The 23,572-nt window shown below is 41.0% G+C and overlaps 2 protein-coding genes across 4 annotated transcripts in view; one reads left to right on the top strand and one right to left on the bottom strand.

Annotated features, from left to right (window-relative positions):
* Positions 1 to 2,847: 2,847 nt before the first annotated feature.
* COPS4 (COP9 signalosome subunit 4) lies at positions 2,848 to 18,951 on the bottom strand. Of its 3 annotated transcripts, none has more exons than XM_087724037.1 (10): positions 18,797 to 18,951; positions 16,235 to 16,314; positions 14,839 to 14,990; positions 13,614 to 13,717; positions 12,159 to 12,312; positions 11,239 to 11,389; positions 9,316 to 9,498; positions 6,862 to 6,977; positions 4,828 to 4,912; positions 2,848 to 3,287 (listed from the first exon to the last, which is right to left on the bottom strand). In XM_087724037.1, exons 1-10 carry the CDS (start codon positions 18,868 to 18,870, stop codon positions 3,154 to 3,156), a joined length of 1,233 nt encoding a protein of 410 aa, XP_087580163.1. In that variant the 5' UTR covers positions 18,871 to 18,951; the 3' UTR covers positions 2,848 to 3,153. The 3 variants fall into 3 exon arrangements, with proteins under 3 accessions (XP_087580163.1, XP_087580164.1, XP_087580165.1); XM_087724038.1 differs by having other exon boundaries at positions 9,328 to 9,498; XM_087724039.1 differs by lacking the exon at positions 18,797 to 18,951 and adding an exon at positions 18,573 to 18,735.
* A 325-nt stretch (positions 18,952 to 19,276) lies between these two features.
* The window catches only part of LIN54 (lin-54 DREAM MuvB core complex component), a 36,629-nt gene continuing 32,333 nt past the window's right edge, over positions 19,277 to 23,572 (top strand). Inside the window, exon 1 of the mRNA XM_087724035.1 lies at positions 19,277 to 19,517. The gene's annotated coding sequence lies outside the window, so the exon portion shown is untranslated. The remainder of the gene's footprint in view (positions 19,518 to 23,572) is intronic.

Below are 23,572 nucleotides of genomic sequence, written 5' to 3'. Positions count from 1 at the left end.
TGGCTTATGATTATTGTGCTAACCCAGTAATTGTGGTTTATTCAAAAATCTAGTTCCATCTTCCTTTAGCAAGCTTGAAACCTACTGGCAAGAATAAAACTAATTCTAAATAAAAGTAATTCTAATTGAACAGTGTTTTTCCCAGTGCTGAGTTTAAAGCTTGGAGGTATTTTGAACTACTCTCACTCGTTAGGAAATGATAATTTCTGCGGTATCCAACATCAAACTTTGTGGAACACAATGCACACAATAAAAGGTAGCTTTGAAGTGTTATAAAAAATTCCCTAATATAAAAAAAAAAGCAAAGGAAAACCACAAGCAAGCACAGGCAATAGATCTTACTTTAAGATCAGAGGTATGTTGTTTCACGAACAATTTTTGAACATGAATAGCAAACGTGACATTATTTAAATTCGCATCTTATTGCAATAAGGTCCACTATCATAGCTGAATCCAGCAAGGATTAGCTATGGCATGATCTCTTCCCAAGACAATCTTTTTATACTTTTCTGCACACATTTCACAACTCACTAAGAGCCGAGGTGGCGCAGTGGTTAGGGTGCAGTACTGCAGGCCACTTCAGCTGACTGTTATCTGCAGCTCAGCGGTTCTAATCTCACCGGCTCAAGGTTGACTCAGCCTTCCATCCTTCCGAGGTGGGTGAAATGAGGACCCAGACTGTGGGGGCAATATGCTGACTCTGTAAACCGCTTAGAGAGGGCTGAAAGCCCTATGAAGCGGTATATGTCTAACTGCTATTGCTATTGCTATTTCTTGTTCTGCCTTACTGACCACCATTCTCTGCAAACACCCGTGTACATTTGAAGTTCTCAGACACTGGTTACTTTCAGTTCCTCATTTCCCACCATCTCACTCCTCCTGCTCTAAATATATCCATATCGAGTACAAACTTTGCAGAAAATGCAACACGTCAGCACATTTGGAAATATTAGCCTGGTACATTTTGTAATGATGCTAGTTTAAAACTTTGGAACAGTGAGGCCTGCAAGCTTACTCTAAGGCCGGTTACCTGCAACTTTCCAAAGAATATTTTCTCCCCTCACAGAAGGTAGGTTAAGTACAGGTAACAATTAGGTGTGTGGTTCTCCTGTGCATTTCCTGCCTGATTACTTTTCTGTGTGGGAATGTGGGAATGGAATGCATATGGTCCATCTGGAGGCAGTTACTTTGACCTTGAAATTACTTTCAGCTAAATGCCAGGGAAAAAAAATCATTGTGTACTCTTACAGTTAGACCAGAATAAATGTACTTCAAGATTTATATCAGATTCCAAGGACTACTGGCTAGAGTCCCAAGCAATTTCTTTGCCCGTATTTCATCACTGCTTTGATTAGTATGAGGTCAGGTAAATACAGGTAGCCCTCAGCTTACAATGAAGGAGGAAGTAAATGCTATTTACTGCAAACTGCAATGCTAATCAGTCATGTGATCACAGGAAGATGCAAACAGCTGCAAATATAAGCAATCACATAACTACAGGGGAGGGGAAGGTGGAACTTTGACTCTGGATCATAAAGCTATCATTACCTGTCCTATAGAATAAGGCAGTGTTTCTCAACCTTGGCAACTTGAAGATGTCCGGACTTCAACTCCCAGAATTCCCCAGCCAGCATTCGCTGGCTGGGGAATTCTGGGAGTTGAAGTCCGGACATCTTCAAGTTGCCAAGGTTGAGAAACACTGGAATAAGGTATGTCTGTGGAGATTCTCTAGGTCACAGTTGCCACAAAGGTGCTTTTTTTTTTTCAAAAGGCAACTGGACTTTCAGTTTTTTCTTTGAAGACAAATGCAAGGCATTTGATAAGGTAGACCATAACCTACCACTAGATAAAGTAGAAGGATGTGGGTTAGACAGCATCACCACCAGATGGATTCGTAACCGGCTGACCAATCGCACTCAACGTGTAGTCCTCAATGGAACTGCATCTACATGGAGGGAAGTATGCAGTGGAGTACCCCAAGGCTCTGTTTTAGGCCCAGTACTCTTCAACATCTTCATCAATTATTTGGATGAGGGAATAAATGGGGAACTCATCAAATTTGCAGATGACACCAAGCTGGCAGGAATAGCCAATGCTCCAGAAGACAGGCTTAAGATACAGAAGGATCTTGACAAACTTGAACATTGGGCACTATCTAATAAAATGAAATTCAATGGTGAAAAGAGTAAGGTTCTACATTTAGGCAACAAAAACGAAATGCACAGGTACAGTATAGGTGGTACCTTGTCCAGTAGTAGTAACTCTGAAAGGGATCTTATAGTCCTAGTGGACAACCATTTAAATATGAGCCAGTCGTGGGCAGCAGCTGCCAAAAAAGCCAACACAGTTCTAGGCTGCATAAATAGAGTGATAGAATCAAGATCACGTGAAGTGTTAATACCACTTTATAAGGCCTTGGTAAGGCCACACTTGGAATACTGCATTCAGTTTTGGTAGCCATGATGTAGAAAAGATGTGGAGACTCTGGAAAGAGTGCAGAGAAGAGCAACAAAGATGATTAGGGGACTGGAGGCTAAAACATACACGTCTCTGTAGTTCTTCCCTGCATATCCTAGGGGTATTTTAGGAACAACTGACCATCATGTCTTTAAACCTTGATCAAAGATTAAACACTGATTGTTATTCAATTTCATTTTTGGCTCATTATGACTTGGATGTATTCTCAAACTTCTATGGGTCTAAACTATTCTCAAACTTTACAGGAAAATATGCATCTGTTAGATAAATGCCAAGTCTTACATTTTAATGCTTAACAGCTTTTAAACAGTTTATTTTTTTTGGTAAGGACCAATAAAAATGCAGGAAATGAAGTATCCAGATACCAAGTAACTGCTCAATTTCCATCCCATCTTTATTGGAGCAACTGTATCTAAAGAGAATGGAATTTCAATTTTTCACAACACACAAACATTCCACAAAGTTACATGGCAACCAAAATTTTAATATAAAACTTAAACACATTCATCTCTTTAAATTACAGCTTAAAATAATGCTCAGGCTGTGCCACTATCACGGTTCTTAAGAGCAACAAGTAGAACCAAAGCCAGAAGTTCAATTTCCTAGGTTTATTTCACATTTTTTTTTTAGAAAAAAAAACATCCAAAGAAGGGGTGTGGGGGAGAAGTTGAAAGTCTATTGAGTCATTTGAGCTTCCATAGCTTGTGCTGTCCATTCCGGGGCGGTCTGACTTATCTTCTCCAAAAGATTGTTAACTTGGAAGCAAAGCGACTGGATCTGTTTGTCCCACGTTGGTAAGGCTTCCCGTGCTAAAATAAAAAAACAAGTACATAAGATAAACAACAGCAGAAGTTTCATGCTTGTAACCTTCATTCTGATAAATGCAGTTTATTATATATGACAAGCATTAGCAAATATTTAAAAAGTACATAAAATAAACAACAGCAGAAGTTTCATGCTTGTAATAACCTTCATTCTGATAAATGGAGTTTCTTATATATGACAAGCATATTCTGGATAATTTAGAACAGGACATTTACAGCACTTCCACTGTATCTAGACTGCCATCTAGGGGTTGAAGGAGGAATCACTGACAGGTGTTATAACACAAATGCAAGATCTCTATTAAGGCAATTATTTATTAAGTCATCCAAGGTTTGGAAAATAGACTTTTTCAAACTTTCATTATTTCCAAATGAAAGTTATGTATCTCTACTCCAAGTTATAGCCTTACATAAAATGATGTCTAGATGCTTAATTGCCGTTTCCCTGAAAATAAGACCTCCCTGGATAATAAGCCCAATCAGACTTTTGAGCGCATGTGCTAAAATAAGCCCTCCCCTGAAAATATTGCAACACAGCAGCAGCCAAGAGGTCACCACGCTCGTCGCCTCCTGCACCTCAAAAATAATAAGACCTCCCCGAAAATAAGGCCAAGTGCTTATTTTAAGGGTTGACTCAGCCTTCCATCCTTCCGAGGTGGGTAAAATGAGGACCCAGATTGTTGGGGGCAATATGCTGACTCTCTGTAAACCGCTTAGAGAGGGCTGAAAGGCCTATGAAGCGGTATATAAGTCTACTGCTATTGCTATTTTGGGGGCCAAAAGAAAACAAGATCCTGTCTTATTTTCGGGGAAACACGGTACTTATAGGTAGTCCTCACTTTATAACCGGTTGCTCAGAGAATGTTCTGAGTTATGGCAGATCCCCGAAAAGATACTTATGACCCAGATTCCAAGTTCTGACGGCTGCCCAACCCTGTAGTCTCATGATTGCATTTTGGCACTTGCCAAATGGTCCACATTTACGTTTGCAGCAACCCATGGTTACCTGAATGCAATTTATGACGTCTTTTGCTGGAAACAGGCGTTTTACTATCTGTTTCCAACAGCCACAAAACCCCACCCATTTGCTTAACAACTACTGCAAAAAAAGCCAGAAAAATGCACCAGTCACATGATAACCTGCTTAACGACCGGCATGGCTCACGACTGTAATTTTGGGTTCTATTACAGTCATACATTGAGAACTGCCTGTATTTTTAACACAAGAGTTTAGCAAGCTGGTAAACAATATTGCCTCCTATTGTTTGGTCTGGCAGAAGAGATACTGTTATGCTCCTTCTGCCCACGGAGGAAACTGCTGGTGTGTTCCTTCACAAACAACACGGAAATGCATTGGGTCAGGCTGTGCCCATTTTGTCTGCCTGCTCCACTGAATGCACAAAAGCTTCTAGGCACATCGGCTGATGCGGGAGGAATCCTCAGCCAACCCTCTCTAGTTGCCACATGTTCATCTGGAGGAAATTTAGCTGGTTGCACTAAAAGAGTCACCTAGAGCCAAACTTACTTTCAAAGTGGACTATTCCATCTATTTGATCAATGAAGCCATTCATGCGTCCCTCGGTTATCATCTGGGAGGCTATCTTTTCTGCCTGAAAAACAAAACCAAGTAGCACATCAGCTTCACTTGAACGAAACAGGCCAGTCCTGATATGGTTTTTAGAACATGTATGTGAAGGTATCTAATTTACTGGAACTTTTAAAGAAGAGATTGGACAACCATTTGTCTGAAATGGTATAGGGTTTCCTGCCTAAGCAAAGGGTTAGATTTGAAGAACTCCAAGCTCCTGTTCTGACCGAGGCTTCCCGAGAAGCAAACTCTTTGTCCCGACAAAAAATCCTTTTATTCATTTACTGTGAATTCTGCTCAGTCACATCCAGCAAAGTCTTTCAAGGGAGGATTTACAGTCACAGACCTTATCTGGCTTGGAGAGCTGCCAGGCCGATATCTGCAAAACGTGGCAAAGAGTCTCCGAGAGTCACGAACCAATTAAGCGAACTAATCGTCTCCTGCAAACTCCACTCCCCTTCCGCTCCTCTTTTATTTCCTCTGGGAGGGGCCATTCATCGTCCACCTGTGGCTTTACTCCCGATTTGACCCCTGTTCTTTAGCTGTTCCCTTCGTCTGGCCACTCTGCCCATGCGCACACTGGGAACAGGCTCCAGATGTTCATCTGCCTCACTGATGTCTGACTCTAAAGGCAGCTGATAACTGGCATACGGCTCTCGCCCCCTCTCTGCCTCTGACTCAGAGCCCTCATAAGAGCCTTCCCCAGACTCCAGGACTGGCCCATGTTCCTCCCCAACCTCCTCTCTGTCTGAATCTGCTGTAAATCCCGCTGGCAGCTCTGTTTCTCAACCTCCGCAACAGTAAGATATGTGGACTTTTAATTCCCAGAATTCCCCAGCCAGTATATTGAAGCTGCCGCTCAAAAATGCTGGTCTTCACCTTGAGCTCCTCAATAAAAGGTGGAATACAGAGCTAAAAAAAAAATCAGAAAACAATCCAAGCAAGTCCCAAGATTAATCTCAGGACCTCTGAGTGGGGGTGTGTGAGACTTACATTACAGTGCAATTTAAGAAAAATTATGCAACTGTTTGCTGACAAGTAACAGGTCCAATGAATAGGATTGTTACATTCTAACATTAAAAATGGGAACACAAAAACTTGACTGAAATACTTTTTCCAAAATATGGAATGTATGCTTGGAAAATATGGGAAAAAGCATACGATATCTGTTGTGGTCCAGCAGGAGCCGTTGGAGCTGCAAACAGACTCTGACAGCGAGGGGCCCTATGAGTGGGCTCTGGAAGATGTGGAGGACCCTGGACAGGGTTCAGACTCCGAGCAGGGACCAGAGAGGCTGGTTGGCCACCAGGAGGTGCCTGAGGCATGGAGCAGCGGTGAAAGCCAAAGGGAGTGTGCCCATGACATCAGGCCTTGGAGCAGTGGGGAGGAGCTAAGGGAGTTGGTCCCGGATGCCAGGCAAAGGCAGGCAGATAAACGCCGAGAGCAACCACGCAGATACAGAAGATAATTGGATCCAGGTGGTTGTAATTAGGCTCCTCCTAAGAGAGTATATAAGGAGAGACTTTGGAAGGAGGCTGTTTGCAGGATTCAACTAATATACCAATGCTGGAGAAGCTCTTGGGTGTATTTCTTATCTTGGAAGTCTGGATTGCTGCCCAGGTCTTGTCAGTGTGTTAATTTACTGTGAATAAATTGTCTAGCAGTAATCTTGTCTTGGAGTGCCTCGGCATATGGAGGGGGGTGGTGGTCAGAACACATATCATTCCAAATTATAATAATATAGCAACAAGAATACATTGTGTATCTTTTTTGTCTTTGCATCTCTATAATAGGTCCAGTTTTCCTTCAGTGTTGTTAGTTCTTAAAATCAATTCAATTTAGGGTCCAGGTCTTTGCAATTTCTTATATAAACTCAACCGTAATGCTGCTTCCATCACCTGACTCTCAAAGAGTCGGCATCACAATTTACAGTTTAGCAAAAGAATGAATGAATCCCTGGAATATGCATACCTTGGCTGCAGGTATTTCTAATAAAGCTCCAAGTTCTTCAAAGGTAATGTTGTTATATAGTTTGCTTGCAGATAGCAAATTATGTTCAATGACAGCTCTGTCCAAAATACTAGAACCTAAGGAGGGGGAAAAAAAATATGGATCAGCTACATGTTTAGCTACAAAAGATGTAAATATACATAATGCATACAATACATATGCCAATAATATATGCGTATGTATGTGTTAAGGAAAAAAAATAGAAAGGAACAGGTATATATTAGTACAGTGAAATTTCCAATGAACAGTTCATTTGAGAAGATGGGAGTCCGTTAAATCCAAATGTCTGTTAAATTGAATATACAGAATTTGTACCTATTTGTAGAAGACACAGAGCCTGGGGCAGAGTCAAGAGAGGAATCAGTCTGGAGGCGTTCCCATAAGCAATCAGAGTCCAGCCCTTGAGTTCTATGGGTTCTTATCCAGTGCCAGTTTAGTGATGACTGTTACTTGACTAGATTATTGTGTGTAGGCAAGAGTGATACATCTTAACTGGAAGGAATTTTGAGATCCACGTGATGCCGCGTAATGGAACAAGTTTGCGTCATTTGCTCCACCTCCTGCCAACCCAGCAGTTCAAAAGCGGGTGACTGTGGGTAAGATAGGTGGCTACCACTTCAGGGGCCAATTTAACAGAGACATGAAAGGACCCCCCCCCAGCCAGGCATCGCCTAGGCAACAATGATGTCACTGGCTAATCTTTCAACCCGGAAGTGCCTCAGTGCTTCCGACAGGAGAGCGAGAGTGGCTGGAATTTAACTTGCACTCCTGATTCTTCAGGGACGCGGTGGCTCAGTGGCTAAGACATTGAACTTGTCGATCAGAAAGGTCGATAGTTTGAATCCCTAGTACCGCATAATGGAGTGAGCTCCCGTTGAAAAGCACGGAACATTCTGAGCAGGCATTAGAGAAGATTCCATAATCTTCCAAAGCATGCCAAACAACATTCCTGCCTCCAGAACTTTCTATTCTACGGACAGACCAGTCAGTCATGCAATTCCATCCTTAAATCCAGAAAGGGAAATTCTGTATTTTTGTTCTCACATTTACGTATATGAAAAATAGGATAGATAGGGCAATCTGTCCTATTTTTCATATACGTAAGCGTGAGAACAAAAATACAGAATTTTCCTTTCTGGATTCATCGCCTACTTTTTGGTGGCCTTCAATACCCTGGAAGTTTGTCATTTAGGACAGAATCCCTGTTTGCGTCAGGCAACCGGTTTGGTATTCATCTGAATCTAATAATGCATGTTGCCAGTGCATCTGTCAGCTGCCACCTTAACACTTGCTTCTGCTTCACTACCATGAACTCTGGGGAGGGGGAATGGGAGGGGGGAATGCTTGGGGAAAAACAAAAATGACTGCTGTATTCCACCCCCCAGCCCATCTCCAGCTGCTTCAAGGTCACCTGGCTGGGAGAAGGAAAACAGCTGCTGTTCTGACCGACGCTTCCCGAGACGCAAACGCAAACTCCTTGTCCCGACAAAAACCCCTTTTATTAATTTACTGTGAATTCTGCTCATTCACATCTAGTAAAGTCTTTCGAGAGGATTTACAGTCACTTGTTTGGCTTGGAGAGCTGACAGGCTGATATCTCCAAAACCTGGCCAGGAATCTCGGAGTTACAAACCAATTAAGCAAACTAATTGTCTCCTGCAAACTCCACTCCCCTTTCGCTCCTCTTTTATTTCCTCTGGGAGGGGACATTTATCATCCACCCATGGCCTGACTCCCAAGTCGAACCGTTCTTTACCTGTCCTTTTCGTCTGGGAACTCTGTGCATGCGCACACTGGGAACAGGCTCCAGCTGTTCATCTGCCTCACTGCTGTCTCACTGTCTCTGAAGGCAGCTGATAACTGGCATACGGCTCTGGCTCTCTCTGCGCCTCTGACACAGAGCCCCCGTCCGAGCCTTCCCCAGACTCCAGGACTGGCCCATGTTGCTCCCCAACCTCCTCACTGTCCGAATCTGCTGCCAGTTCCACTGACTGCTGGCGGGCCACAACAGCTGCATACCACCTATGCTTGAAATGACCATTCTGAAAACATCTTGCTTGAATGAGGTAAATTGGGGGGGGGGGGAATCAGCAATGGGTGGCAGTTAAGGGATGGAATAGTTTTAATTCGGGGATTTTCGGCGCACGCTTCTCAGTTCTGGCTATGGATTAGTGCGATGCACTTGACTTCTAATAAAATTATACCTTTCTCAACAAATGGAGCCAAATCATTTGTATTTAGAGGTTTAAGCGGTAGCAAGTCTAACAGTGTCAATGTATAACATTGCCCAAGTAGTCAACGAGGAAATTATGAGGAATGATTAACATATTATTCAATAATAATATGAGGAAATTATGAGGAATGATTAACATATTATTCAATATTTCAAATATGATGCACCATACTAGACCATACTAGGCAAAGTACCATCAGCCGTTGTTGCTTTCTGATGGGGCATGAGCATGGCAGCGAACTCTTGCAGCTGGTTTCCCCTTATAATTCTGTCAAGGTACATTTTCTCCAGTATGCCATAGGCTGCAAGCTGCTGGCATCTTTCATCCTTGAAGAGGGTGGCTAACATTCGGGAGCGCTGCTGTCCTGAAACACAGTAAGAATAAGGTTAACTTCTCCAACCTCTTCTGACCCAGCCTTCACAAGCAATAAGAAACTGCTTGCTCACAAGTTAACACAAACTATTTTTGATTTAAGTCAGGGCAGGAACAGTCTCTGTTCACATCGGCCCTATTATTTCCCAGCAGGGAGGCTCCATTGGCACCTCAAATTCAGAGCAATCAGTCCCGACAAACCTGGTTTTGGCAAAGGAATCCAACATGGATCGTCGTACACTGGAAAATTAATGGTTGGGAGACTCCAAAACCCTGATTTATTTCCCAGCCAGGGAGGGGCTGGCTAGCATCTACATCTTCTCCCCCCCCCCCCCCGAGAGCCGGCTTATTGCTTTCCGTTGCTCTCCTCTCCTTTCCTCTCTATGCTTACGCACACCTGGAATGGGCCCTACCTATTCCTTCCCCCTCACTCAGCTCAGATCCCGAAAACAGCTGCCTCTCTATCTCGGGGAGGACGGAAGACCCCGGCTCTGCATCTGCCCCTGATCCTACTTCCTCATCAGAGCTTTCCAAAGGCTCCGAAGCCAGCCCAGATTCCCACTCAACCTCCCCCTCGCCTGACTCTGCTGCTAGCTCTGCTGGCAGCCGATGGGCCACAACACAACCCAGACACAACATGTAAAATCTGCAATAGATTTTTTTTAAAAAATACACCGGATTTGTTTGTCAATCTCAAACTTCAATCTGTCTGTCCGACATGACCTTGTGGTTAAGAAAAGAGGCCATCATGCTGATTAGTTGGGACACAATTGCAGATACCCCTTGTTTAGCGGCTGTCTCAGATAGCAGCCGTTCACGGCTACAAAAGCGATGATAAACAACATTGCGACTGATCTCATTTACAACCTTCGCAGTGTCTCTCAATGTGTTCCCCATTACAGTCACTTTACAGATAGTCCTTTCTTACAAAAATTGAGCCCAACATTTATGTTGCTAAGCGACAAATTTGTTATGTGAGTTTTGCCCCATTGAACAACTTTTCTTGCCACATGTGCTAAGTGAATCACGGCAGTTGTTTAGTTAGTAACACGGCTGTTAAATGAATCTGGCTTCCCCATTGACTAGGCTTTCTCAGAAGGTTGCAAAAGGTGATCTGATGACCCCGAGACACTGCAACCATTCATAAGTGTGAGTCAGTAGTCAAGTAGCCGAATGTAAATCACGTCACCATGGGAATGGTCATAAATCACTTTTTTTCCCAGTGCCATATTAACTTGCAACGTTCAATAAATGAACTGTCGCAAATCAAGGACTACCAAGGCAGATTTTTCTTCTTCTTCTTCAGGCTAAACTGAAACAGGCTGTTTGCTGCAAGGAGGTAAGTCAATAACTATAAATGCCTATAGAATGTTCAAATTAGTAGACTTATTTTTTAAAGACTGCTTTATTATTGTTCTAGACAACAAAATGAAGCTTTTTAAAATAAATGCTTGATCTGAAGAGGCCCAGTGCTATGGTATCTTCTTTTAAATAGCAAAGAACAATGTATACTTCCAGAAAGCCACATCAATTTTAACAGCATCTGTACAAGTATAGTCTGAAATGCAATACAACAAACAGTGTATATCTTCTGTACTGTTTGCTGCAAGGAGGCAAATTGCTGGGAGGCAGAGGCAGATCCCCCCCCCCCCATTGTTGTATAAGGAGCGTCTTATACTTCGGAGCATCTTATACCCCGAAAAATACGTTAAAACTTCACCTATCATTTTACCTGCTGAGGCTAAGATCGTACAATGCAAGGCGTGCTTCAGGGCTTCGAGCCGCTCACTTTCGTGGACTATGCTTTTATAAGAAAGCTCGTTATATCTTTGGGCAGCTTCAATAAATTTCCTTCTGTAGTCAAGAACACGAGCGTAGCATACCTGGAACAAGGAAAAACGTATCACCAAAAATCGTTTGGGCTGCCAAAATTTCTAATGTTGCAGAATAGCATTTCAATGGCAATCAAATCCGTCGGTGCTATTTTTAAAACAAAAGTTATATTGAACAACCACAATTAATTGAAACTCATTTGTCCTGCTCAGTTTGGATATTATGAAATATATCTCACTGAGGATGCTGCAGCTGCCATTTAAGTCATCCGTTCAGAGCAGCATAAAAGAAAAAGAGACTGTGGAGATAAAATTTGTCAGCAGGACATTTTGTGAACCTTTGTCTTTATCAGCTCTACCACCAATTATTATTATTACTGCCGAGGGAAGGAATATGGATCACTGGACAATTTTAGACCTAAAGGATATTTCTCAATATCTTGTTGATACAGCACATGCTCTTATACCTACAACAGACCACCCTGAGAGCATATTATACAAATAAGTCATAACTTTGCATGCAGGAGTCATAAATATTAATAGTTTTGTTATAATCTAGCATAACAGTGGCGCAGTGGTTAGAGTGAAGTACTGCAGGCTACTTCTGCTGACTGCCAGCTGCCTGCAATCTGGCAGTTCAAATCTCGCCAGGCTCAAGGTTGACCTTCCCTCCTTCCAAGGTGGGTGAGGACCCAGATTATTGAGGGGCAATAGGCTGACTCTCTAAACCACTTAGAGAAGGCTGTAAAGCACTATGAAGCGGTATATAAGTCTAAGTGCTATTGCTATTACACACAAAACCAAACCCATTATATTTTACCTTATAATGAATTTGTAACTGCTCATTGGTCGATTCATTTTGAAGAAGGGATGCTCTATTTATATAAGCCTCAGCTTGAACGGGATCATCATCCTCCAGATAAAGTCGCGCAATTTTCAGATAAGTTTCCAGTTTGTAATCCACATTGTACTGCCTTGAATAGTGAGGGAAAAAGACGGAGTTTCAGTCCCATATTTGAGCAGGATCACACTTTTTTGCAAGTAGATTTGAACAGCCTGCCAGATTTCACAATAAAGCATGCAGAATTGTACGAATAAAAAATTGGGGATGGTTGTGTTCAACAATTGATGGCAATTTCACACTCTACCATGACTGAATAGGGGGAAACCTCTTCCAAGAAAAATGAATAGCTTGGGGGGAAGAGAAACTGTTCTCTTCGATTGAAGCCCAGACTGAAGACTTTTGCCTAATTATACTCTGGTTTGCTAATTTCTTTCCAGATTGATGCAAGATGCCTAGCAGAGCCATTTAAAGTCCCTGGTGATCCCTGGTCCTGTTGTCCTCCCCCTCCCCCCCCAATCTGAGAAATATCTATTCAGGTTTTTAAAAAAGACGGTTTCATATGCTAATGACAACTTTGCAAGAATTGATTTCTGATAACAGTCTCTGTTCAAATTGTTTTTCATCCACCCTATCATTAACTCCCTTTTTACAATCCTGTAACACCCCCCCCCTCTTTTGGGACAGAGTCAGGGTGACTGGATGGAACTGAATGTTTATTGGCTGTATCTAAATCACATTCAACCACCAACTAAATGGCCACAAATCTTAAACAAAAACCTAGTGTACTAACAACAAAACACAGCACAAAGCCTTCAGAGTGTTGTTTTAAATAAGGAGCAAGATGTAGACTAGAAGTTTCAAGGGACAAATCCATAGCTTCATTAAAGTAGCTGAAGGAAACAGGCTATTAAAATGCAGCTGGCAAATTGCATCCTTTTATAATCAGGAATACAGCACTATCCTATTACTAAATAGCTCAGTTTTAAGTATTACCTAAAGTAAAAATATCCTCAAGTTAGCTCCTAGCTAACTTTTTAAGGGAGGCACACAGGTGTAGTTTGCCTTTTGGAAGACATTTTTGAGTTCTTTTATTGTGTAAATACTCCCTAGATGATCTTACAGATAAGTACTGCAGTAATTAAATCAAACTCACTTCACCCTCCAAAGGTCAGTCTCCAAAGATCAGTCTCGTGTGGCCATTGGCTGAGATAAGCATTTTGACATAAACACTTGACATTTAAAAGACACAAGGATCCCAACAGAGATAAGACTTTTAGAAGCTTGCTGAAACTACTGATACATTTCTGATTCAAAGACAACTGTTGAAAACAATTAAGTTTCTATACCATATTGTGAGAGAGCAGCAATAAGACACCATCACTTTAGAAGTTCACTTTGTGTTAAAGAAAAAGGGATAACTGTTCTATTTACTTTTGTCCTGTTTCAAGAGGAATCCCCACCAGCACTTGCGCTGCATTCCGCCAATCTTCTTCTTTCTCATAAATGGATGCGAGATGTTGTCTTATCGAAGCAACCTGGAGGGAGAAAGAAGGGAGGTGAAGGCATAGGATAAACTACAACCCATTTATCTTATCAGAAATATGTTTATTTTCCAGCGGGCCGTTGTGCTTGTTTCAATTTCCCCCCATCCAGTAGATTTTGACAGGAACCTCACTGACATAACAAATATATTGAGGAAATATTTGCAGAACAGGCATTTTCTCCCAATCTCTGAAAAATGAACCTGTTAGCTAGGATTCAATGTATTTCAGGATGGATGGCCTCGGTAACCATAAAATATCTACGTAATGAGATAAATAACACAAGGAGTTACACAATGCTGATCTACAAAATGAAATCCATCAACAAGGTGAATCCCAAGACAGTTTTGCTGGGGTTCCCCCCCCCCTTTTTTTGAATGAATGAAAATGTATTGCAATCAAAGAACCCAATAACAAGCATAATGACACAGAAAGAAAACAACATACATTTTATCATTACATGGGAAGCAAGTCATTCAATACTTATTTTCTTCCTCCAATTCTTTTAAAAACACTTTTAGAGGTCTCCTCTTGCATCAAACCAAAGTATGAACAATTTAAAAGGGAAAAAAATCAAAATACAAAACTGCTTAGCAGCATAAGCATGTTGAGAGAACTATGTATCTCTAGTTATAGTCTGGTTCCAAAGCTGAAGCAAATCAAAATAAGTGGTTAATTAAGTGACCAGTGAAATGTTTCCAATGCAAACACTTATCCTAAATAATAGTTGAATATAATAGAAACCCAAATGCTAGGGGGGGGGGGGAGTGCCTTTTAATTCCTCTCCTACTTACAGTTCTCTCTCCCCATAGCACACCCCTCCTTGTGACAACCACTTCAAAATCTGTTGATGATCCAACAATTATCTGAAGCACATTTTAAAGGTGTACCATAAGTTACCAATTGCTCCCTCCTGTTGGAAAAGTATGGATCTGGGGCAGTGGTGGGATTCAAATAATTTAACAACTGGTTTTCTGCCCTAATAATTTCTTCCAACAACCAGTTCACCAAACTGCTGAGAAAGTTAACAACAGGTTCTCCCGAAGTGGTGCGAACTGGCTGAATCCCACCACTGATCTGGGATGGGGGTGTTATCCATGAGGTCTTGTCCTTACCTGTTCCTCAAATGAAATTACACGAGGTTGGATCTTTTCTAAGGTGAAGTGGTAGATCTCTTTGGCTGTACTATCGGGAAGGTTTGGAAGATGCGTGCAAAAGTCAGTCAACAACTGGCGTGAAATTACTAAACTGACATTTTCGTTTACCACTAATACAAAAGAGACAAAGAGAAATAACGTCATGTTTGCATTGTCATTTTAAACAGTGCGCTGATCGTAATTCATTTTTCTTATTTAAGCCTGAACAATGAATAAGCCAACAGTTTCCAGGGCAAAGTTTTCAGCCTCTGAACCATCTAATGGTTGTATGAGACATAACATTTCTGCACCAGCATACCAGAGATCTATTCTGTAATTTAGCTTTGCTGATATGCTACCACAATGTCAAATTGCATAATCTAGAAGCAGGCAGAGAAGAATCTGCTGAATCTGTCACAACACAAGCGATTCAGAACAATAATGATGTTCAGGTGTTCAAACTCTAGTAATGTTTTTGTGCAGGCTGATTCCCTTATACCAGAGGTCTTCAAACTTGGAAACTTTAAGACTTGTGGACTTCAACTCCCAGAATTCTCCAGCCAGCTATGCCAGGTTTGGGGACCCCTGCCTTACACTATGAGAAATATTCAGAAATTTTATTGCAGTGTTTCTCATAGTATTTTTAAAATGTATTTTTAACAATCCAGTCCTAAGTAGTTTTCTTGAACAAGAACTTCCAATCTCATGTCTGCCGTACACAAAAATAACTACATTTCAGAGTTACAAAATGTGGCCCAATTACATAGATACTCTTATCGTAAAAACAAAGAATCTTTTTTTACCCAACGGAAAGTATTACATGCACAGGAACAAGGAAGCCAAATTACATAAAGAATTCAGATTGCTAAAACGTGTTTCTCTATAAACCAACAACAACAAAAAAGTGCCAGAGCAACTTAGAAAGTCAGTTTTTCACTCATCACAGGGTTGTGATCCCAAGCATTAAATCCAAGTGGGTTTTATTACAAATAAATCTACTCCACAAAGAACTTCAGTGTTTATTAAGAACAACTATGAAAACTTCAGTTTAGTTATAAATACAAAGCTAGAGATTTTAGTTAAGTTCTCCACTTTGTTTATAGTAAAGCTGTTCCCATTAAATGGTCAGTTCTTCTATAATGCTTCTTTTGTAATATTCCAAAGGCTAATGCAAAAATGCTCATCAAGGAATAAATCCTCTCAATTTTGTTAAAATTTCCAAGTGTGCGTAATTTAATTAATTATTAATGAAATCAAAACTCTGTAAACATCTGGTTCAATATATAATTTGGTACCACTCAAAATCCTTTTCCTGATTGCAGTTCAGTATGTACAACAACGTCATGCAACACCAACTGCAGTTTAATAAACTCACTTGCTTCTACAAAAGCTTTTAATGCTTCTAGTTGTTCCACTCCTGACAGCTGAATTGCTTTCTCCAGTATCTGTCGATACCTGCCAGAAAGTTGTAAAAATAGATGGCAATTAACTCTACATCCCAAATAGGAACTTTGTATTTCATTTCTTCCCATTTTTAGATAATACAAGTAAATGCTTTTTCTTAACCTATAAAAGTTATCCTGGTCTCCTTTACTTCAGTTCCTTATTTCTTGGAATGTTATTTATGACGGGCAGCAGATCTAAAATTGGTTATGTTTTTCAGAATAGAGAGGTATTCAGGAATATCTTTTTGTTTTTGAGCAAGACTGTTGGATATAATCTTTCTTATACTTGCCATACTTCTGCACTTTCCACCAAAGTAGAGATGCCCTCAACTGCTAACACATTCACGTCTCTTTTTTGCTGAAATATAGAAATGATTTGCTACTGCAAGCTTCCTATATTACACTAATGGGATTTCATGCTAGTCTCGTTGTTCAGTCACTAGGTTGTGTCGAAGTCTTTGCGGCCCCATGGACACAGAATACCAGACACCCCTAGTCCTCCATCGTCTCCCAGGGTTTGCCTAATTCATGTTCATTACATTGCTGGCCCTATCTAACCATCTCATCCTCTCCTGTCCTTTTCTCCTTTTGCCTTCAATCTTTTCCAACATCAGGATCTTTTCCTCTTCTCATTGGGTGGCCAAAGTATTTGAGCTTCAGCTTCAGGATCTTTCCTTCCAAAGAACAGTATGGATTGCCATCTTCAAATAAAGTCAAGTCTTATCTGAGCCAAGCTCAACTCTGGTGATTTAATATCCATGGTGTTTTCTTAGCCACAATAATGCCATCTTCAAAAAAAGTCAAGTCTTATCTGAGCCAAGCTCAGCTCTGGTGACTTAATATCCATGGTGTTTTCTTAGCCACAATAATGAAATAATTGCCATTGCTTTATTCCAGGATTTAAAAACAAGACATTTTCCAGTCTAGCCTACACATGGGATACTTTATGGTCTCCTATCTAAGTTCTGATTATGCTTAGGTTTTGGGGATTAACTAGAATACACCTTTCACTCAGATCTCCCATTGTGCCCTTGAACTGCAGCTTGGTTCAACCAATTGTCAGATGAATACATTTCATGTTTTTTTTAAAAACACTAAAATATTTCTAGTTCACAGTCCCCTATGAAATCACTTTAAAGCAGATTTTCACCTGTTTACTTTGAATAGACAGAGATTAAGAGAGATAATCAGTTTGGTGTAGTAAATGTGCTGGTGTAAAAAAAAAATCAGAAGCTTGTGAATTGTAGGCCTGTCTTGGGCTTTAGGAAAGCAGCTGGAGCTTTGGGCCAATTCCTCTCACTCAGCCTAACCCACCTCACAAGGTTGATTTGAGGAAAATAGGAGACAGCAGTATTAGGTATGTTGGCAGCCTTGAATTGACTCTCTCCCTCAAAATCTAATCATATCACAGGCCCTGGTTCTTTTTATTGTTATTGTTGTTAGTTGTGAAGTCGTGTCCAACCCATTGCAATCCCATGGACAATGTTCCTTCGGCCTTCCAGTCCTCTACCATCCTCTGGAGTCCATTTAAGCTCACACTGCTTCGGTGACTCCATCCAGCCACCTTATTCTGTGTCGTCCCCTTTTTCTTTTGCCCTCCATCTTTCCCAGCATTAGGCTCTTCTCCAGTGAGTCCTTCCTTCTCATTCAAAGTACTTGAAGTTTCCTTTTCAGGATCTGATCTTCTAAAGAGCAGTAAGGGTTGATCTCCTCTAGGACTGACCGCTTTGATCGCCTTGCAGTCCAAGGGACTCGCAGGAGTCTTCTCCAGCACCACAGTTCAAAGGCCTCCATTCTTTGGTGCTCAGTCTTCCTTATGGTCCAACTTTCACAGCCATACATTGCAACTGGGAAAACCAGAGCCTTGATCTTTTTATTAATTGGCTCCTATTTTATATCGATACTCCAGTTGATTGCAGTGCATTATTGCTTGCATTGTTTTATTCTGTGTTTGTACTGCACTAAATTATAAGCATACTATAAGAATTGGTCTGCTGCGGTGGTTAAGGTGCTGAGCTAGAAACAGTGGATTTCAGTGCCCCTTAAAGCATGGGAAGACGACGTTTTCTGAACCCAGCCTACCTCACAGGGTTGTTGTTAAGGGACTATTATGTAAACCTCCCTAAGTTTCAAAAATTAAAGGCGAGACATAAATCCAATCATAAACACCTAAATAATCACTCCCTACCATTCCGTTAAATTTAATTCTCTGCCGGGTGTACATTACCCTACAACCCGAAAAAAAAGGGCTGAGGAAGACTGACTGACCTGAACACCAGGGTCTCCAGCTCCGAACCCCCCAAAATAGTCACTCCCTCTCCTCTAGGCCCATCCGTGGGTTTCCCCTCAGCTCATAACTCCAACTCCGGCCTTCCCAGACCCTCAGGATGGAGACCCGCTCCGGCTTCTTTATCTCTTCCCACCCCTGCCCGATCCTCTATCAATAACTAGGAGGGGGGGCTGAAAACGGCCGTGAAGGCCGCCTCACTCACTTCCCCGCCAGGTCCTTGTGGGAGCCGCTGGAGCTCATGAGCTGGGTCAGCTCCTGCCTCACTGAAGCCGCCATCTTGCTCGCCCGTCCCTCACGGGGTGTGGGAAAAACAAGCACGAGCTGGGACGCCGCTGCGTAACCACAGAGCGGGCCCGCCTAGAGCGGATCGGACGCTGGTGTTTGAGTGTATGAGGGTCGGCCTCTGTCTCTGTTTTGTTTTCTTTTATAATCCCTCTGCGTAACCACAAAACGGATCCGCCTACAGCGGATCGGGCGCTGGTCTTTGCGTGCGTGCGCGTCGGCCTCAGTCTGTGTTTTTTTTTTTTTAAATAACCCTGCGTAACCACAGAGCGGACCCGCCTAGAGCGTGTGTGCTCGTAGGCAATACCCCAGCGGCTTCGCGTGTACAAAGTGGGCGGGCCCAACTCCGGAAGTCGGGCGAGCTTTTGAGGGAGGGAAAGGCGGGAGAATGGAGCGGAGACGGGGGACGAGGAGGCGCGACGTCGGTTGTCAGGGCGCCGTCAGCCGGCTTATTATGGGATGCGGCGGCGTCGGAATGGCGCGAGGCGCGTGATTTTGAACCGACGCGGAGCCCTTGACGCCGGGCTCGGCTGGCTTGAGGTGGCGGCCCGGCGGCCGCGAGCGAAGGAGCGAGCCAGTCCCGGCCAGGCGGGAAACAGACGGGAGAGCAAACGGAGGAAGGAGACGCCAGGCCCCGGCAGGTGAGATGCCGGCGTCGCGGTGTGAGGGGCAGAGGCGGGGGGAGCGAGCGGTGGGCTTAACGGCGAGCAGCGAACGCCTTGACAGGACCGAGCTGTGGCCGCCTCCTCCTCCTCCTCCTCCGTCTTCATCCTCGGGGCGGGGACTGCCAGGCGGACCCGGGTTGGGGAAGCGCCGTGGGGAACCGCAGCCGGTGCTTGAGCCCCGTTGGTGGCCGCCGTCCGGACGTCAGGCAGTCCCGGCGCCTCCGCCTCAGGTGGGGCGAAAAGGCGGCCTTCGGTCGACGGAGAAAAGGAGAGGGGGCGGGAGGGTTTTTGGCCCTTTGGACGACGATCGCGGATGGACGGGTTAAACTTGACCGTCGGGGTTGATTTGGAGGGAGGGTGGATGGGAGGGAGGGCGGCCTTCTTGCCACTGCTGGGAAAGGGAAGAAACCTAACAGGATGTTTACCTGCCTCCTTATAGAGATTATCAGTAATGTTAATCTCAATCAATAGAAATAAAAACTTAGTTAAATGTGTTCTGTATCTAAACATTTCTAAGAAAGATATAGATGAACATGAGATAAAGATGAGTTCACACACAGTATAAATGTATAATTTAAAATAATAATTAAAAACATTACAACAAAAAGAATGAGTTAAATTTGTTCATGTATAAGAAATGTTTAGATAGAACAATGAAAGATATAGAGGAAGGTAGAGATAAAGAGTAGTTAGGTATATATATATTTTCTGATGTATACACACACACACACACACACACATATGAATAATATGATTACTTAAATTTGAGAAATGTGATAGAGATTACTAATATTGTTATTGTGAATTAGATTAATATGAGTGATATCCAGAATCAACTGTTCATGCCCAATATAAATGTATAATTTAAAAAAATAATAAAAATGTATTACAAAAAAATGTTTACCTAGCTTCTTATAGAGATTATTAGCAATATTAGCATCGATTGGATCAATATAAATGAAACTTAGTTAAATTTATTCATGTATAATACAGAAAGGTTTAGATAGAACAAGTAAGATAGATGAAGGTAGAGATAAAGATGAGGAGTTAGGCATTTTCTGAATATATATGTTTGAATAATATAATAAAGATTACTTAAATTTGAGAAATGTGATAGAGATTACTAATATTGTTATTGTGAATTAGATCAATATAAATGAAACATAGTTAAATTTGTTCATATATATATATAATAGAGAAATGTTTAGATAGAAAAATTAAAGATATAGATTCAGGTAGAGATAAAGATGAGTTAGGCATTTTTTTGAAAATATATGTTTGAATAATATAATAAGGATTACTTAAATTTGAGAAATGTGATAGAGATTACTAATATTGTTATTGTGAATTGGGTTAATATGAATGATACCCAGAACCAATTCTGTTCACATACAATATAAATGTATAATTTAAAAATAATAAAAATATATTACAAAAAAAAGAATGTTTACCTAGCTTCCAAAATAAATCCCTAACGTGTCTAGGGCTGTGAAAATGATAATGGCTTGGTTGGGAAAGCTTTTGCTTTTTTGTTTGTGTGTGTATGTGTGTGAAAGAGGAAGAAGAGGGTAAAAAAGTTTAAAATAAATTTTATTTGCATACATATGGTAGTGATACCTATCCTGTCATTTTTGATTAGCCACCCTTTATGCCAGGTGCACAAAAAGGAGTGAAAAGGGAAATCGACTTGCTAGATAAAATGATTAGGTGCAAATAGATATACATATTATTTCCACAGCTAAGGAAGACAAAGCAGAAATGGTTAAATTAATTACTTTATTTGAAGAGGTTAATTAACAAATCCACTCCTGGATTTTGTTGCTTTGAGGGCAGCCTTCCCAAGTAATTTTGCCACTTCTGTGAAAGGAAGAAACCAAACAGAATTGTTTACTTAGCTTCTAAAACAAACCCCTATAACATGTCTAGGGCTGTGAAAATGATAACAACTTGGTCGGGAAAGTCTTTGCCTTTTTAAAAATATTTTTTGTGAAAGAGGAAGGGAAGAAAAAGTTTAAAATAAATGTTGTTTGCATACATACATATTGTAGGGGATACCTGGCCTATCATTTTCCTTTGGAGTGGGCGGGGGAAAGGACATCAGCCACCTAATGCCAGTGAAGTAAAGGAGTGAAAAAGGAAATCAAAGATTTGCTAGATAAGATGAATAGATGCAAACAGGCATACATATTATTTCCACGGCAAGAAAAAGAAAGCAGAAATGGTTAAATTGATTACTTTATTCAAAGAGGAGAATATATTTAAGTATGTTTTTCATTTGAATATCACTTCTGCATTTTGTGCTTATGATGAAAAAGAATTAAATTTTGATTTTGTTGAGTAGATGGATTTGTTGTTATATTTGTTGCTAGTTATATACTAATATATATATATATATATATAAAAGGACAAATTTTATTTTTTGTTAAAGCAGTCTCAATTTGTTCGTATCATAGATGTCTTTTTCTCCTACTTTTGGTAAGTACATTTCAGGTCCATAGAGTTAGTAATATCTTCTGAAACTGATGATCCATTCCGCAGAAAACAATGGATAAGCTAATGAACAAATAGGTTTATATAAAGCATGCACACTCGCTGTGGATGAGTGGAAGACTATATAGAATATATCTGAAAATCAATATGAATGTTAACTGATAAGTTACTTTATTGCTATGTTGACAGTGAAAATGATGTTGGGAAGTTGAGGTAAATCTACAGAGTACTTAGAGCCAAATAGTAATTGCATATTAAGAATCTAATCTTTTCCAAGGCTGCGTAATTATTTTCAGTCCAAGGACTGCACTTTTCCTTTTGCTGACATGCCAGGGACTAGACATGAAAAAGTTGGTGACACCAAGGTAAAAGTAAAATTTTATTTCCATTCAATGGAGTGGAATGTGGAGGCTAAACCCAAATTTTTCAGGGGTGGCATACAACATTGGGCCATACATTGTGAGCTTCTGTTCTATAATATAATTGTTTTAAATGTAAATTAAATGGTTTGATTTTTTTGTGGGGGAGTCCTTGGTACTGTCTGAAGTTAGTTATTAGCTTGCAGACTTTTATTACCAAACTATAGCATGAGCAAGCAAACAACCAAGGTCAGAGAGCACCAAGAACTCCATAGTTCAATCCAGAGCTACATACTGGTATATTCTCTTCTGATAGGACCTATTTTGTTCCCTCTGAATTGGTGCCAATGTAGGAAAAGGAATCAGGCAATTTTACCCTATTGTAGCATATAGGCGATGGTGTTCAGATTAATTTATAACTGCTAAAATTGTACATTAATCTTAACATATTCAAAAATTTCTTCAAAGTTTTTGGTGATATGATTGTTGTGGCCAATGGCTTGGCAAGATTGTGTTGATGAGAACCTAATACATAGAAACTTAAATTTGCTCAGATGTTGAATTGTTGTAATTTGGGAACAACTGAGAACCCCAGATTTATTGCTAATGTAAAGTGTGTGCCCAGTATTTATGCTGGTGCTTATTTGTGACAAAGCATTGGCTTTACAATTTTTCTCATTGTGATTTACAGAATATCTTGAATACATTCATGGCTTTAACATTTGTCATTCTACGGTGCTATTCTCATTTGACTATTAAGAGGTGTGCTAACGGGTTATAGAAGCCCTGCCTGTCACTCAAAGAAATCCAAGGCTCAAATTCTTTCTGCAATTTCACATCTGCCAACTTTACTTCTGAGTAAACATGTATGATGTTAGTTCACTCAAGCTCTATAATTCTTTGCTGTCTTTAGTTTTGCTCTGCTGATTTGAGTGTTATTCTTGAGAATTTTGCAGGTGACCCAAGTAAACATTTTCTGAGATATTCTACAGTAGGGGTGTCCAAAGTTGGCAACTTTAAGACTTGTGGACTTCAAATCCCAGAATTCTCCAGCCAGAGAATTCTGGGAGTTGAAGTCCACAAGTCTTAAAATTGCCAACTTTGGACACCCCTGCTGAACACAGTTGTTTGTCTATGCAGATTCTCAGTCTTCTAGGTTATGGCTGTCCCAAGAGTGTTTTT

This window comes from Thamnophis sirtalis, unplaced genomic scaffold, assembly GCF_051295495.1.
Source record: "Thamnophis sirtalis isolate CommonGarterSnake01/CBP01778 unplaced genomic scaffold, rThaSir2_p1.2 scaffold_10, whole genome shotgun sequence".
In the NCBI taxonomy this organism is placed as follows: domain Eukaryota; kingdom Metazoa; phylum Chordata; class Lepidosauria; order Squamata; family Natricidae; genus Thamnophis; species Thamnophis sirtalis.
Note: the sequence above shows the minus strand (reverse complement) of the source record. Positions and strands in the feature narration are given on the sequence as shown.

What these genes read in the sequence shown, in the direction of transcription:
- COPS4 (XM_087724037.1), bottom strand. Translation starts at nt 18,870, where the DNA reads ATGGCGGCTTCAGTGAGGCAGGAGCTGACCCAGCTCATGAGCTCCAGC. An exon ending in GGCTGATGGTACTTTGCCTA is followed by an intron (nt 6,978 to 9,315) that starts GTATGGTCTAGT and finishes CCCCCTCCTTAG; the next exon opens with GTTCTAGTATTTTGGACAGA. An exon ending in TAGAAATACCTGCAGCCAAG is followed by an intron (nt 4,913 to 6,861) that starts GTATGCATATTC and finishes TTTGTTTTTCAG; the next exon opens with GCAGAAAAGATAGCCTCCCA.